Below are 13,983 nucleotides of genomic sequence, written 5' to 3'. Positions count from 1 at the left end.
GTTGATCAAGCACGGAAATTATCTTCTTCCTTGACGTAATCAGTAGATTTTTTTGATTGAGATTCGTTTAAAGTCTCTTCGTAGACCTCTTCAATATCGGAAGAGTCACCAATTGCGACACCACCAAAGCCAAGTTTTTCAGGTCTATCAAGAGCAGTAAATGGAGTACCCTTAATGTTGCTGTATACCTTGAGAACTGCTAATCGTACACCACAGATGATCAAACCACCTACCAAAGACACACCTGGGGCAACAACAAACGCACCAAATGGACCCCAATCTTCAGAATCGTAGATACCATTCCAAATCAGTAACAACTTGCCTCCTTCAGCGGCATCACCGTAGTAAACGGTTCCGAAGACCCACACGAAAAAAAGACCAGCAAATCCACCACCGACTACTTCCCAACCAGACCAGAAGTAGAAGCGAGTGGAGAGACCGATGAACAGAGAAGGAATGACCGAGGAAGAAATCAAATCGGCAATGAAGTATATCTTTAAAACATCATCTGCAACTTTGACAGCAACGACAATGGAAGGGACCATAACCAAAATAGTGATTACTCTAGCTGCCCAAAGAGGCATACGTCCTCTTCCAAAATCGTTGACAATAGTGGAGGTCAATCCACTTTGAAGCGAGTCAAAGGTACAAGTACTTAGAACAATGGAAAAGATCAGGATTAATCCTATCATCCAGTTGCCCATGGTTGATACCATGATGAAAAAAGACAGGTAACCTTCGGGACTTCCGATAACCACATCTCCTGTCCACACACCAAAAATGCCTGGCAAACCTACCAAAGTGCAGATGGTCATGGCAACAATAGACGCAATACCGGTTCCAATCATAAGGTCCTTGTTTGTTTTTGCTGCAAATGTTCTTAACCAAAATCCTGATATGAAACAATCGCAAGTAGCAATAGCAATAAACAAGATGTAAAGTAATTGCCATCCTAACTTGTTGGCACCCAATAGGTAGCTTTCAGTTTCTCTTTTAAGTTCTGGGTCAATGTTGACGTTCAGAGCAAAGCCAATGACACCAATAACTGCCAAGACTAGAACAACACAGGCCTGATAATTATCTGTAGAAAAACTAACCTGGAAGCCTCCAATAGAAGTATAAATGGTCGTGACAATACACTCAACGATGACCACAGGAAGGCCGTCCAAACCTGTCAAAGCTTCGACAGCGAACTTAATAGCACTAAGTTCTGCCACCATGAACAAGAACATTGTCAAAATTGTGGCAAGAGACAGATAATATCCTGTGACACTTCCAAATCTTTGGAAAGTCCATTCAGTCAGAACAAATCCTTCTGGACATTTTCTTCTGATAAGAGGTCCCCAGAAGGAGAAAAAGAATATGGGCAAAGCTCCAACAATAGTATAAGTCATTAATCCATGTATACCTGCCAAGTTAGCCACTTGTGTGTATGTTGTAAGAATACCACACCCCATCGCCGAGGCTATGAAGTTAAGGGCCAGTGGTATCCCTGTTTTTGTCTGGTTTGACGATAAGAATTTTGACTTGTCATTATGATACCAAGCTAGCCCCACACAGAATATTAAAGTCAGCCCATAAGTCACATAAATGATGGCATTAGAAGCCTGTGAGCTGAGAGTCATTACTTGTGCCTGGAAATAATCGCCAACTATAAGTGGGTGAACACAAGTTTATATAGTATTGGTCAGTGACCAAAAAAAATGAAGGGGAAAAATGAAAAAGAAAAGAAACGACTAATTCTTAGGCTGCATGGGAGATTCAAATGGCTGATGAGCTCGAGTCGCTAGTCGACTGAGACTTCCCAATGCGGCATTTCTAAGATGCTCATCAACAATCCAGGCTCATTGGAAAACGGAAAATGGCAGCAATTGTAAGCAGGAAGCTTTAAATTGAGCTAACTTTTCTTGGGCAGAAGAGTGTTGAAGGATGCACCTTTTGCAGATGCTAGGGCCATGCCCAAGGTCGACCCATTTACCTATTTCTAGTCCTACGAGGTGATGAGATATGGGCTAGTGTTGACAGGTACAAATCTTTCGCGCAATCATTTCAAGCAAGACCATGGGCGACAGATCTGCGTTCATATGGTGGAGTCTACAAACGAAAAATCGTTTTTCAAGAAATAGCAGGGTTACCAATGAGGAAGTAGATGCTCCCCGCAAATATTAAGGTCGCAATGTCCAATGAAAAATCTCTATTAACTATTACAGGAAATAAGTTGGTTGAAAAAAAATTCTTCGACTAATTAGTTTAGTTTCCAACAACGGAAAGCAGGTCAGAGTCACCAGCATCAAGAATAGCCAGGGTACCAACTCTGAAGAGCTTACCACAAGCAGTTCCTAACTCGTTGTTACCACCTTGGAAGTAGTAGATGTTGGTCTTGGACAACATGGCGTAGTACTCCAACTCGGACTTTCTCAAGACTGGGGTGTTGGAAGAGATAATAATCAACTTGGCCTTACCCTGTCTGATAGCCTTGACGGTGGACTTGAATCCCAAGGTGTACTTTCCTGACTTGATGGTCAGGGCCAGCTTCTGGTTGATAGTGTCTGAGTTCTTAACTTTTGGGGCCTAAATGATTGTTAGTATACCAGCTACGCTATTCACATGCTTGATATCTAAATATACTGACCATCTCTGCGAATTCACTCCGGTCTTAAGTTGATAGTAGTGTATAAAGAAGGAAAGACCTCTCGTCCCAATGATTTTTTTTTTTCACCGCCATCAAATGAGGTAAAGATGTGCAGAGCAGTCACAGTGATATTTCCATTCTAAGCGTGATTTCAAACTTTTAGGATGCGCGATTTCTGTGATGAATCCGAGCACCAGAGTCCTGCCAAAGTTGTCGCTATACCTGGAACAATTTTCATCTGTTCGTTCAATTCACTAAGTAAAGACAATCATGAAGATCGAAGTCGATTCATTTTCCGGATCCAAGATTTACCCAGGCAGAGGAACCCTGTTCATCCGTGGTGACTCCAAGATTTTCAGATTCCAGAACTCCAAGTCTGCCTCTCTTTTCCACCAAAGAAAGAACCCAAGAAGAATTGCTTGGACTGTTCTGTTCAGAAGACACCACAAGAAGGGTATTACCGAAGAGACCTCCAAGAAGCGTACCAAGAAGGCCGTCAAGACTCAAAGAGCTATCGTTGGTGCTTCTTTGGACTTGATCAAGGAGAGACGTTCTTTAAAGCCAGAGCAGAAGAAGGCCATCAAGGAGGCTGCTGCTAAGAAGGAGGAAGAGGCTAAGGCTAAGAGAGAAGCTCACAAGGCTAAGAGACAAGCTGAGAAGGCTAAGGCCATTGCTAACGGTGGTTTCATCATTTCCAAGCAATCTGCTAAAGGTTCTTTCCAGAAGGTTCAAGCTACTTCCCGTTAAGCTGTTTAGTAATAAACTGTAAATTACGTCCGAAACCTATTGTATAATGTAGAAAGAGTGGAGAAATCTTCTGCCACTCTGAGCTTTTTGATCGTTGTACAGACTTTTGGGGTCCAAGTGTATTTTGCCCTACGGGGGCTTGCAGGAGAAGCCCGCCGCGCCTCCCTTCTAACACATTTTTTTTCTGGGTGCTACTCTGTCTTCCAAGTATGACTACCTACCTGGACACGAGGCTGAAGCCAGGGAAAGATCATTATCTAGCTATTGGCTTGGAGGGATCTGCCAATAAGCTTGGAGTGGGAATCATACGCCACCCCAAAGGGGAACTATCTGATTCCAATAAGGCAGTTATTCTTTCGAACGTTCGAGATACCTATATAACTCCTCCAGGAGAAGGCTTTTTACCAAGAGATACAGCTAGACATCATCGCAACTGGGTTGTTAGAGTCATTAAGAATGCTTTAAAAGATGCGCAAGTGGCTCCTTCAGATTTAGATGCTATCTGTTTTACACAGGGGCCAGGGATGGGGGCTCCATTGCAGAGTGTTGCAGTAGCTGCACGGATGATTTCACAACTATGGCATCTACCTCTGGTAGGAGTAAACCATTGCATTGGCCATATTGAGATGGGCAGGGAGATTACAAATGCCCATAATCCTGTGGTGCTGTATGTCAGTGGTGGCAACACACAAATCATTGCTTACTCCAGACAAAAATACCGTATATTTGGAGAAACGCTGGATATTGCCATAGGGAACTGTTTAGATAGATTTGCCAGAACTCTGAAGATCTCTAATAATCCATCCCCAGGATACAACATCGAACAATTGGCAAAAAAGGGTAAGAACCTCGTTGAGTTGCCGTACACAGTAAAAGGTATGGACTTGTCAATGTCAGGTATATTGGAATTTATTGATAATCTGGCCAAGGATCTATTTGCTAATAAAAAGAACAAGCTCCTGGTGACTAGCGATGGGAGTAAGATTACTGTTGAAGATCTCTGTTTTTCATTGCAGGAGTGTCTTTTTGCCATGCTGGTAGAGATCACTGAACGAGCCATGGCGCATGTCAACTCGAACCAGGTATTAATCGTTGGTGGAGTTGGATGCAATGAGAGGTTACAGCAAATGATGGAGATAATGGTCAAGGATCGAAATGGATCGATTTATGCTACTGATGAACGTTTTTGTATTGACAATGGTATCATGATTGCTCATGCTGGATTGTTGCAGTATCGAATGGGTGATGTCACGGATATAAAAGATACTGTTTGTACCCAGAAATTCCGCACAGACGAAGTTTGGGTTAAGTGGAGGCTTGATTAATTGACCAGCTGTTTTAGAACTCCACTGGCCCAAACATGCATTTTGACGAAGAATTGAGGATCTTCCAGTAATTGGACCATGTTTTTGTTTGATAGCTGTGTTCTTCTGAAAAATTGTTCATTATTGCCTTGCTCAGCTTGTCTGGATAAGACCTGTTCCCTCTTTTGTTTGATACAGTGTATCCACTCTTTGAAATTTGTAGCTATTATATTCCAATAATGAATCAACTCACTTTCGTCTTCTGCTACGATCATCACGCTGTATCTTCTTTCTCCTCCACGAGCAGTGTTATCAGAGATCTTGAATATGCATGCTAAAGTAAATCCTAATATGGGATCCCCAAACATCACAGGTGACAACTCTGAAGTAGATTCAACAGATAAACACTTGATGGCAACCTGCCGAAGAATGGAGTACTTTGCCTGGGACGTGGGGTATTGAGTAGAGACATATGTCACTTCGTTATCTATACTTGTTAATGTACTTGATCCACCGGGTAATTGTAGTTTACACGATTCACAAGCTTGCTGATCGTAATTGCTTGATATCAGCTTTTCATGCTGCTCAGTCGCAATATGCTGGGTATTCAAAACGACTGTTGGCCCATGAGTTTCGCAGAAATGGGCCAAACTAAAGATAAATGACCCCATATGTATGTGTGTTGGGTGTTGAGGACAAGTGGGATGCTATCTTGATGTTGTTCGTAATGGGATAGGATGTCTCACAGAAATTTAATTTACTTCAAAATCTGCTTATCAAGGTACAATTTGCTCCTTCTCTACGGTGCTGGGGCAAAAACTGTCAGTTAAATAACAGGCAAATTGGAAGTTTATTGTCTAACCCAAATTACAATATCTCTGCTTGGCGCGATACCTGGTTCAGAGTTCTCAACTTATCGTTGTCCCTATCATACAAAGCATCCATCACAAGATGTCGTACTTGCCTCCACCGCAAAGGAGACTAAGACATGTGGTGTGTGTCAGCGTCAGGAATATATTACCCAAGGGTGGCCATCCCAGGCCAGTTTCCACCAAATCGTCCACCAATCTCCGAGAATTGTCTTCCACTTCCAAGAACGCTGGAACATTACGTAATGTTTTGTACGATACATTCATCAGTTTCCACGAGTGTTTCCAGTACGACAAGCCCTTCTATATCACAGAAATATCTCATGGCACTATCAATCCCGTATTTCAAGATGTTCATTTTGCGGGCACTAGCTTAAGTCGAAAAATAACGTTTTCAATGATGGTTTGGGTTCGAGAGTCCAAGTCTAAGAACGATTGGGTCCTGTTCAAGAGAATCAACCTGAAACTTAGCTTTCTGAACTATCTAGGTCCCACTTTGGAAAAGGCAGAAAAAGCTGTCAAGGATGTTAGAAATATATTGCTACTTAATCTTGTCGATGGTTGGTACTATTATCCACTTGAGAGCAACCTCATTGCAATGGCCACAGACGGGATACAAAGCGACAAGCTGAAAACAGTAAAATCCAAACCAAGCTTCTTGAAATCAAGGGAGTTGAAAAGTTGCTCGTTTGATCAAATAATAAAACTTTCTAACGTCAAATTCTCCATTATAGACACCATCGGGTTCAAGCATAGATTAAGCATCCAAATTGACCACCTAATATCATCAACTTTTAGAACTGACTCGGCACAGCAAATAGAGGCTATTAAACACCGACTGGCGTACCAATATGCTCCTAGGGTAGAGATGTTGTCTCGAGAGAACACCTCCCTTCAGAATGTAATATCAAAACTCAGAACTAATTGTGACCGACTCCGTTCACTAATAAAAAATAAAAACACTGACACTGAAATACTTGCCAAAGTGCTCCACTCATTAAGAGAATCCCATGGAAGTCTTTTGGTTAGGGTAGAAGAGGTACAAGAGTACGTCTCTATACAAAAATCAAGACTCATCAAAGACCTTTCATCAATATTTAGCATCACACAAACCAACGGGAAACATCATGAACATTGCATGTTTGGCTTAATATTCCCTCATGCAAAAATCTCATCTTCTAATTTTCAGTTTCTTCGATCACAGGAGCTTGAAATCAATGCGTTGCTTGGATATGTTGTTCAACTGGTCCATCTATTGGCAACCTATTTACGATGTCCATTACGGTATCCAATCCAAGCTTTCGGATCAAATTCGTACATCTCTGATCCTATAAGCCGTCTGAAGGGCTCCAGAGTGTTTCCGTTATGGATAAAAGATGGGACCGTTTATAGATTTCAGTACGCCATCATGCTTCTGACCAAAAACGTCAAACAATTGATGGACCATGAAAAAATAAAATCCATAGAGGCCTACCATTTGTTGGGAAATCTTCAAATACTTTTTGTGTGTCTAACGAACACTGCGGATTCAGAGCTAAATTTCAAGCCAAAGCTGGATCTTGAACAGCTAAAAATTCATCTACATTCACAAAATACTCAATCGCTAATAGAAGCTGAATAAAATTAAGAGTTTATACCAGACTATTCCTTATCGGAGAAGTTCCTTAGGTCCAAGGTAACAGCTTTACTGCTGTTCAACCTCTGTTCCCTGTAGATACCCACTAATGCATCAGCCTTTTCAAAAAGGCTGTTTTTCAAACTGATGACAATGAATTGGAAAGTTGGACTAGCATTCTTGACAATGTAATTTGCCAATCTGTTCACGTTTGCGTTATCAAGAGCTGCGTCCACTTCATCCAATACGAAAAATGGTGAGGGTTTGTACGAGTGAATGGCAAACAATAAAGCTAATGCTGCTATAGATTTCTCTCCTCCAGACAAAAGATTCATCTCCCTGAATCGCTTAGTTGGGGGCATACTATGAAAGTTTATGCCACCCAAATATGGCTCATCCTCCTGACTAAGAGTCAAGTAAGCTGAGCCTCCCAGCGGAGATACTTTGGACTTTGTCAGCTCTTTGTAGATATTGTCAATAGATTTGGAAATATGTTGAAAAGCTTCGTCAAACAACCTGAATCGTTTTTCCTTAACAGTATCAAACTGAGATAATATTTCCTTTTCATCCTCTCTTGCTCCATTAAATTGCCTCTCACAGCTCTTTAAAGCTTTCTCAGCTTCCGCTAATCTTTCTAGTGACTTGGTATTTGGCGTCAAATTATTTATTTCTTCCGAAAGTAACTCCATCTGTACTGAAAGATCTTGCAAGTGAGTGTCAAGATCTCCCGACTTGTATTTCTCGTCAAGATTGCCATCGTAATCTATAACAAATTGATCTGCTAAAATATTAGAGCTATTGCTTGCCTCGTTATCGTCCTCTAATTCTAAAGTCTCCATGTCCCCATATAACAACGGGATATCAATACTTTTCATTTTGCAATCTTTCAAAACCTGGATCTTCTTCATGTTCTCCTTCTCCAACTCTTCATCGTAGTGAAGTTTATGAGTTTGAAGGTCTTCATATTGGCCACGAAGATCTGCAACCTCGTCACCCTTTTGCTTGGTTGTCTCTAGCTCCTTACCCAGTTTTTCAAATTCCATCTCGAGAGCTTCTTTCTCAACTTCCAATTCTGCATCTTCACGGTCCAGCCTTTCCACCGATTGAGCATGTCTCCGACTAACATCTTCCAAAGATTCTTTCAGTTTATCTTCTTCCCGCTCAATGTCTTGTCGAGTATTTTGAGTATTCTGGTATTTTTCCTTTTCATATTCCAGTTTGTTTTCCAAAGAAGAAATTTGTTGGAGGAGTTTAGTCTTCTGTCTTGTGAACTCCCTGTGACGTTCACTATTTTCATACTGTTGAATTGACTCTAGGCCGTTTCGCTTGCAAAAATCAGCATATATTTCTAACTGTAAGTGAGTCACCTTAGATTGGACTTCTCCATAAGATTGTCTAAGTTGGCCAAGTTCTGAGTGTTCCAGCAGTGTTTGCACCTCTGCCACTTTTTGTTTTTGATATTCAATCTCAAGTTCCACATCTCTAATAGCTCGTTCAGCTTCTGTTCTGTTTCTTCTTAGTAAAGGCAGCTCCAACTCAATTGCACTGATCTCATCTATCAGTGCTCGCTCATCAAATTCGTTAGGTTTCTTCTTGTCTAGTTCCTCTAGTTCAAACAAAAGTTCATCCTTGCGTTTAGTCAATCCTAGAGCTTTTGCCTTGTCCCATCTTGGAACATCGTTGGGATTTACACCACCAGTCATAAGCCCTGATTTATTGATCACTGCACCATTCAAGGCTACCACTTTGCAATTAACTCTTTGATCAAACTTCAAGTGTTTAGCCAGGTCCAAGGTATCACATACTAAGGTATTAGAACAGACATAGGCCATCGCATTGTGTAACGACGAGTTGTACTCTATAACGTCAATCAATGGTCTAGCTTCTGGATGAATATTCCTTAGATGTGGTGACACAGGGCTAACTTTGACTGAGTTAATAGGAATAAAGGTCGCAGTACCAGAGCGGTTTTCTTTCAAATAATGAATACACTGTTGAGCTGCGGACGCATTTTCCACTATAATAGAATCCCAGTCCTTACCCAGCGCAGCGGAAATGGCAGCCTGATATCTCTTATGCGTCGGCTTTAATAGAGAATGTACCGAACCTTTAACCATGGCACCGTACACTCTCTTCAAAGAAACATTAATATCACTCAAAGCTCGTTCTCTTTGTGATTCTCTTTGTGAAGCATTGAGTTCATCCAATTGAGAGAGAACGTCACGTAATTTCAGGTTCACTTCTTGAACCTGTTTTAAGTGTGTCTGTCTTATGGATTTGAATGAAGACAAGGAAGCTTGCTTCGTCTGCAGGAATTCCAATTGATCATTAAGAAGTGAAGTCTTGCTGTGGAGACTTTTCTCTTTGGATGTTTTCAAGGACTCCAGGTTGTCTAACTTTGAAGTCTCAGCATCCAGCTTGTCTTGAAGGTCTTGAAATTCTTGAGTCAGCATGTCAATTTTCTGGGACTTTTCATTTAGTTCGGCTTCCAAAAGATTTCCTTTGACTAGAAATGTCTGCCTTAACTTATTGTATTCTTTTAAAGACTCTTCTGGAAGAGTGATCGATTCAGAAACGTATTTTTCATCTAACTCCTTTAATTCCTTCTGTGCAAAGTTTAATGACTTTGTTATCGTTTTAATGACAGATTTTTGTTTGTCTGAGTCGGCGTTCATCTCATTTAGGCGTACCTCCAAGTTAGCCAACTGACGTCTGATACCTTGTTTCTCAGTATCCAGAGGAATAATGGTCAGCTTTTGATCTTTCAGAGCTTCAATCCTTTTAGATAATTTGTGTTTGTCGTTTGAAGCATTCAATGCCTTCTCTGAATATGCAGTCTTTAACGCCTCAAAAGTTGACTCTTCTTTCTCTAAACGCGCTGATAGATCCCCAATCTGCTGATTGACTGCTTGAAGTTGTTCTTGAAGTTTACTGATATTATTGTCATTATGAAACATTGAGCACATTTTAGCAGTAATCTCCAATTGGTCTCGTTCTCTAGTTTTATCTTCATACCTTTGGACCTCAATAGTTTGCTCCTTGTACTGTTTGAAATCGTTCTTCAAAGCACGCCTTCTCCCAAACGTAGCTACAGTGACATTATGCGCTTCATCTAGCTGTTCTTTCAGGTAGTCGTACTCTTCCTTGTATTCATTAGATCCACTTATAATTTCAATTATGTTTGTAAGCTCTTTTGCTGACTGAGCTGCAATTTTCTCCACCTCACCCTGAAATACCAAAAAGTTCTTGGCCTTGATAAGAATATTTTCGTCTTTGAGTAGATCTGAATATTCCGACATGGTCACTAGCTTTTCATTAATTCGATATTCAGTCGAACCATTACTGTTGATGACACGTTTGAACTGAACTTGTTCACCCTCCGAGGTTTCGTAAATTGCAGATACGTAGGCATTTCTAGACCCATCCCCCGAGTAGTTTTCTTTGTCTGAGTTATCCATGTCATCATCATCATCATCGTTGTCCGTTCCAGCCACCCTTCCCCGATAGATCAGATCTTTAGCATTGGTCGAACGAAGACTGTTTGATTGAAGACCCAGGACAAAGGAAATGGCATCCATAAGGTTGGACTTTCCAGAACCATTTGTTCCCATGATACTGGTGAAGTTTGCCGAGCCAAAGCCAATTCGATTCAGTCCTCTATATGACTTGAAATTATAGAGATTTAGCCCTATTAAACGGCCCATGTTGTTGTGTCAAAGAAGGGAAGATAGATCTGTAAGTTAGGTACGCGTTTAAATCTTAGTTAAACCGCGATGTACGCGTTTGTATGATTGAGTAAGCACTGGAAAATCTCCAATCAAGAATACGCTAAGAGGAAGACACTCAAAACATTGTTTCACAGTCGTGTGTGATAGATTGCTTGAGTTCAAGTCATTTAGATAGTCCACTATTTTGGCTATTCTTGAACATTGAAACAGTCTAGCTTGGACGGCTCCTTTGAAAAAATTATATGCTTATATAATTCTACTTGTAAACAACTGCATCGCGTAAACAACATATTACCAAGTCAACTCAATGTCTTTGGACTTACATCTTCGAAACATCCAGAAGAATGCAAAGTCTCTAAGAACCCTCTATTTCAAACCTCCTGGTATTTTTACAAATGCAATAATCAATAAACCGGAAATTACCAGGCTGATACGAGACTCTGACCCTTTGGAGAGATCATTATACACTATAGAGGACGGCGAACCACACAGAATAGATGGAATCAATAACTATGCAGAAACTCCATCAGACGAAAAAACGATTATTAAGATCCCAGATTATTCCACACAAGACACGCCGAGTACCCTAATACAGTTGAACGATGAAACAGAAATCTCCGAGTTGTTGGAGAGAGCCAGCGATCTCGTGACAAGATACCCTCTGGAAGACATGGCTGCCAAACTTGAAGCCAGCACTCTTAAATACGAACAACTCCAACAGAGCATCGCCGAGTATGAGCTTTTAGAGCAGCAGCAGGCAGAGGATCTGCAAGGTCACGACATAAATGAAGATCAATTGGAAGAGATTGCAAAGGAAGAAACCAGGATACGAGAGCTGAAACTGATCTTGGAGCAAAATGATTAGGCTTAGTTTAATTTTGCACCATAGGCAAGAGTCTAACAATCATCATCCCATTCGTAATTGTCCATACTTCGTAACAGGGACGTCTCCAAGTTTTCTTGGGGTCTCCAACATATAGTTGCTCCCAGACGCTGCTAGGCGGAGGCTCGAATGCCCACTCCTTTGCACCTCTAATAAGCGTTCGTACCTGAGTGCCCAACCAACATCTATCTACACTCGAACAGAATTTCCATCCGCCAAACTCCAACTTAACCGCAAGCCAGAGTATAAGCGCCCTCTTGGTTACTAAATCTTTTAATGGAATCAGATAATATCAGCAAGGCGGTAGCAACAGCTTCAGCGCTTTACTCTTCTGGTTCCCTCAATAAGGATGTTTTTTTGAAGAACAATTCTTACCGAAAAACCATAAATGAGACATTGTCCAACAAGAATACCTCTATGATTCTTAAGTACAGTAGTGCAATTCCATTGTTGTCGAGAAGAAGGCACTCATTGGATAAGAAACAAAGAAATAGAAAACCCAAGCTATACGCCGAACTGAGCGACGAGTTGGTGAGAGACATACCGGATGAAAGATTGGAAACTGATCACGGTGGACCTACATCTGTGTTTTCTTTGTTCCAAGGATTCAATGCCACCCTTCCAGAAGTGAATGAAGAAATAGAGAGAATTAAAAAGGGATCATCGAAACTCTTAGAGGGTGGTTTTGTAGACAAAGAGTCAAGAGAGCTAGATGATCCCAATAGAGATCCTTTACCAGCTGGAATAACGGAATCAAAAATAAAACACTCTCAGAATCCTCACCATTTAAAACAATTCAAAGCTGAGATTGATTACAAACTAGACCTATTAGAGATAAGAAAAGGGTTGACCGCAAATGAGATCCAGGAAATTGATATCAAACTGGAAAAGTTACACAAAATGAGAGCATCTGTATTCAATAAGATAGCTCTTTATGAAAGAGACGAGATTGCATTAGAAAACTACTTGGATGAAATTGAATCCAGGCTTTCCTTGATCAAGGATATTGATCCGGATTTAAATGAGACTGACGAAAGTAGTGAGGAGGATGAAGATGCCGAAGACGTTGAACCCGACCCCAAATCCGAAAACCTCATGATGAATCAGTCTGTCTATGGTAGGCTGACTGATGAACATCACAAAAAATCGAGAAAGATAAAGCCTACTTTGCAACAATATTATGAGCCGGGATCTAATATAGCCGAGTTCCATGGCCATGAAGATACAATCACTACATTCGGATTTGACCTTCCATTTGGAACCATGGTATCTGCGTCCCTAGACAATACAGTACGCGTTTGGGATCTCAGTAGATCTAAATGCATTGGTCTTCTTGAGGGACATAATGCTGCAGTGAAATGCCTTCAAATTGAGGATTCAACTGTTGTCACAGGCTCGCTTGATGCTTCCATTAAGATGTGGGATCTAAACAGGCTACATAATGAAGAGCAAGACCCTCTAATACACTCATTTGATAGTCACGTCGATGAAATCACTGCTCTACATTTCAACAACAACACTTTGATTTCTGGGTCCAACGACAAGACCATCCGACAATGGGATATGACCACGGGGCACTGTTTACAAACTATTGACGTTCTCTGGGCTTCATCTATGATGAATGCCTCTAGTGGAAGTTATACCACTTCAAGTCCCGTAGTTGCAGCAGAACAGTCTTCATTTATAGGCTCTTTGCAATGTTACGATGCAGCCCTTGCAACGGGAACTGCTGATGGTTTAGTTAGATTATGGGACTTGAGGTCTGGGGAAGTTATTCGGCAACTCTCAGGTCATACTGGACCTGTGACCTGTTTGCAATTTGATGACAAGCATTTAATCACTGGATCGAGTGACAGATCTATCCGAATTTGGGATCTAAGGACAGGAAACATCGTTGATGCATTTGTTTACGATACCGGAATCACGTCTCTTCAATTTGACTCAAGACGGATCATATCTACAAATGGTGACTCAGTGGTTAAAGTCTACGATCGAATTGAAGAGAAGCACTGGGACTGTGGTCCTCGAGTCAGCGATCCATCTTCAGAAGTTAATATTATTTTCGCCCGTTACCAAGAGGGCTATATGGTTGAAGGTAGAACCGATGGAGCCTTCGGCGTTTGGGCCATCTAAGCGGCTACGTTTATGTATATATCGAATAGAACTATAAACTCAGCAAAACTTGAAGTAGCCTTTCTTGGAGAG

The 13,983-nt window shown here is 41.1% G+C and overlaps 9 protein-coding genes across 9 annotated transcripts; 5 read left to right on the top strand and 4 right to left on the bottom strand.

The window, feature by feature from the left end:
• Positions 1-5: 5 nt before the first annotated feature.
• Positions 6-1,625, bottom strand: PAS_chr2-1_0088 (Hypothetical protein; the record flags this gene model as incomplete). The annotated part of the gene is made up of 1 exon (XM_002490924.1): positions 6-1,625. The coding sequence occupies one exon, from the start codon at positions 1,623-1,625 to the stop codon at positions 6-8; it is 1,620 nt and encodes a 539-aa protein (XP_002490969.1).
• A 625-nt stretch (positions 1,626-2,250) lies between these two features.
• Positions 2,251-2,635, bottom strand: PAS_chr2-1_0087 (60S ribosomal protein L30; the record flags this gene model as incomplete). Its single annotated transcript, XM_002490923.1, has 2 exons — positions 2,251-2,571; positions 2,633-2,635. The coding sequence occupies 2 exons, from the start codon at positions 2,633-2,635 to the stop codon at positions 2,251-2,253; spliced, it is 324 nt and encodes a 107-aa protein (XP_002490968.1).
• A 267-nt stretch (positions 2,636-2,902) lies between these two features.
• Positions 2,903-3,379, top strand: PAS_chr2-1_0086 (60S ribosomal protein L24; the record flags this gene model as incomplete). The annotated part of the gene is made up of 1 exon (XM_002490922.1): positions 2,903-3,379. One exon carries the CDS (start codon positions 2,903-2,905, stop codon positions 3,377-3,379), a length of 477 nt encoding a protein of 158 aa, XP_002490967.1.
• Positions 3,380-3,588: 209 nt separating this feature from the next.
• PAS_chr2-1_0085 (Putative glycoprotease proposed to be in transcription as a component of the EKC protein complex wit) lies at positions 3,589-4,704 on the top strand (the record flags this gene model as incomplete). Its single annotated transcript, XM_002490921.1, has 1 exon — positions 3,589-4,704. The coding sequence occupies one exon, from the start codon at positions 3,589-3,591 to the stop codon at positions 4,702-4,704; it is 1,116 nt and encodes a 371-aa protein (XP_002490966.1).
• On the bottom strand, positions 4,701-5,354 carry PAS_chr2-1_0084 (Protein possibly involved in a post-Golgi secretory pathway; the record flags this gene model as incomplete). The annotated part of the gene is made up of 1 exon (XM_002490920.1): positions 4,701-5,354. One exon carries the CDS (start codon positions 5,352-5,354, stop codon positions 4,701-4,703), a length of 654 nt encoding a protein of 217 aa, XP_002490965.1.
• Positions 5,355-5,634: 280 nt separating this feature from the next.
• On the top strand, positions 5,635-7,173 carry PAS_chr2-1_0083 (Hypothetical protein; the record flags this gene model as incomplete). The annotated part of the gene is made up of 1 exon (XM_002490919.1): positions 5,635-7,173. One exon carries the CDS (start codon positions 5,635-5,637, stop codon positions 7,171-7,173), a length of 1,539 nt encoding a protein of 512 aa, XP_002490964.1.
• A 20-nt stretch (positions 7,174-7,193) lies between these two features.
• On the bottom strand, positions 7,194-10,871 carry PAS_chr2-1_0082 (Subunit of the multiprotein cohesin complex, essential protein involved in chromosome segregation an; the record flags this gene model as incomplete). Its single annotated transcript, XM_002490918.1, has 1 exon — positions 7,194-10,871. The coding sequence occupies one exon, from the start codon at positions 10,869-10,871 to the stop codon at positions 7,194-7,196; it is 3,678 nt and encodes a 1,225-aa protein (XP_002490963.1).
• A 331-nt stretch (positions 10,872-11,202) lies between these two features.
• Positions 11,203-11,760, top strand: PAS_chr2-1_0081 (Hypothetical protein; the record flags this gene model as incomplete). Its single annotated transcript, XM_002490917.1, has 1 exon — positions 11,203-11,760. The coding sequence occupies one exon, from the start codon at positions 11,203-11,205 to the stop codon at positions 11,758-11,760; it is 558 nt and encodes a 185-aa protein (XP_002490962.1).
• Positions 11,761-12,054: 294 nt separating this feature from the next.
• On the top strand, positions 12,055-13,911 carry PAS_chr2-1_0080 (Peripheral protein of the cytosolic face of the mitochondrial outer membrane, required for mitochond; the record flags this gene model as incomplete). Its single annotated transcript, XM_002490916.1, has 1 exon — positions 12,055-13,911. One exon carries the CDS (start codon positions 12,055-12,057, stop codon positions 13,909-13,911), a length of 1,857 nt encoding a protein of 618 aa, XP_002490961.1.
• Positions 13,912-13,983: the final 72 nt, after the last annotated feature.

The sequence above is a fragment of the Komagataella phaffii genome, chromosome 2, assembly GCF_000027005.1.
Source record: "Komagataella phaffii GS115 chromosome 2, complete sequence".
In the NCBI taxonomy this organism is placed as follows: Eukaryota; Fungi; Ascomycota; class Pichiomycetes; order Pichiales; family Pichiaceae; genus Komagataella; species Komagataella phaffii.
The sequence above is the reverse complement of the archived record's forward strand: the minus strand, read 5'-3'. Positions and strand labels throughout refer to the sequence as shown.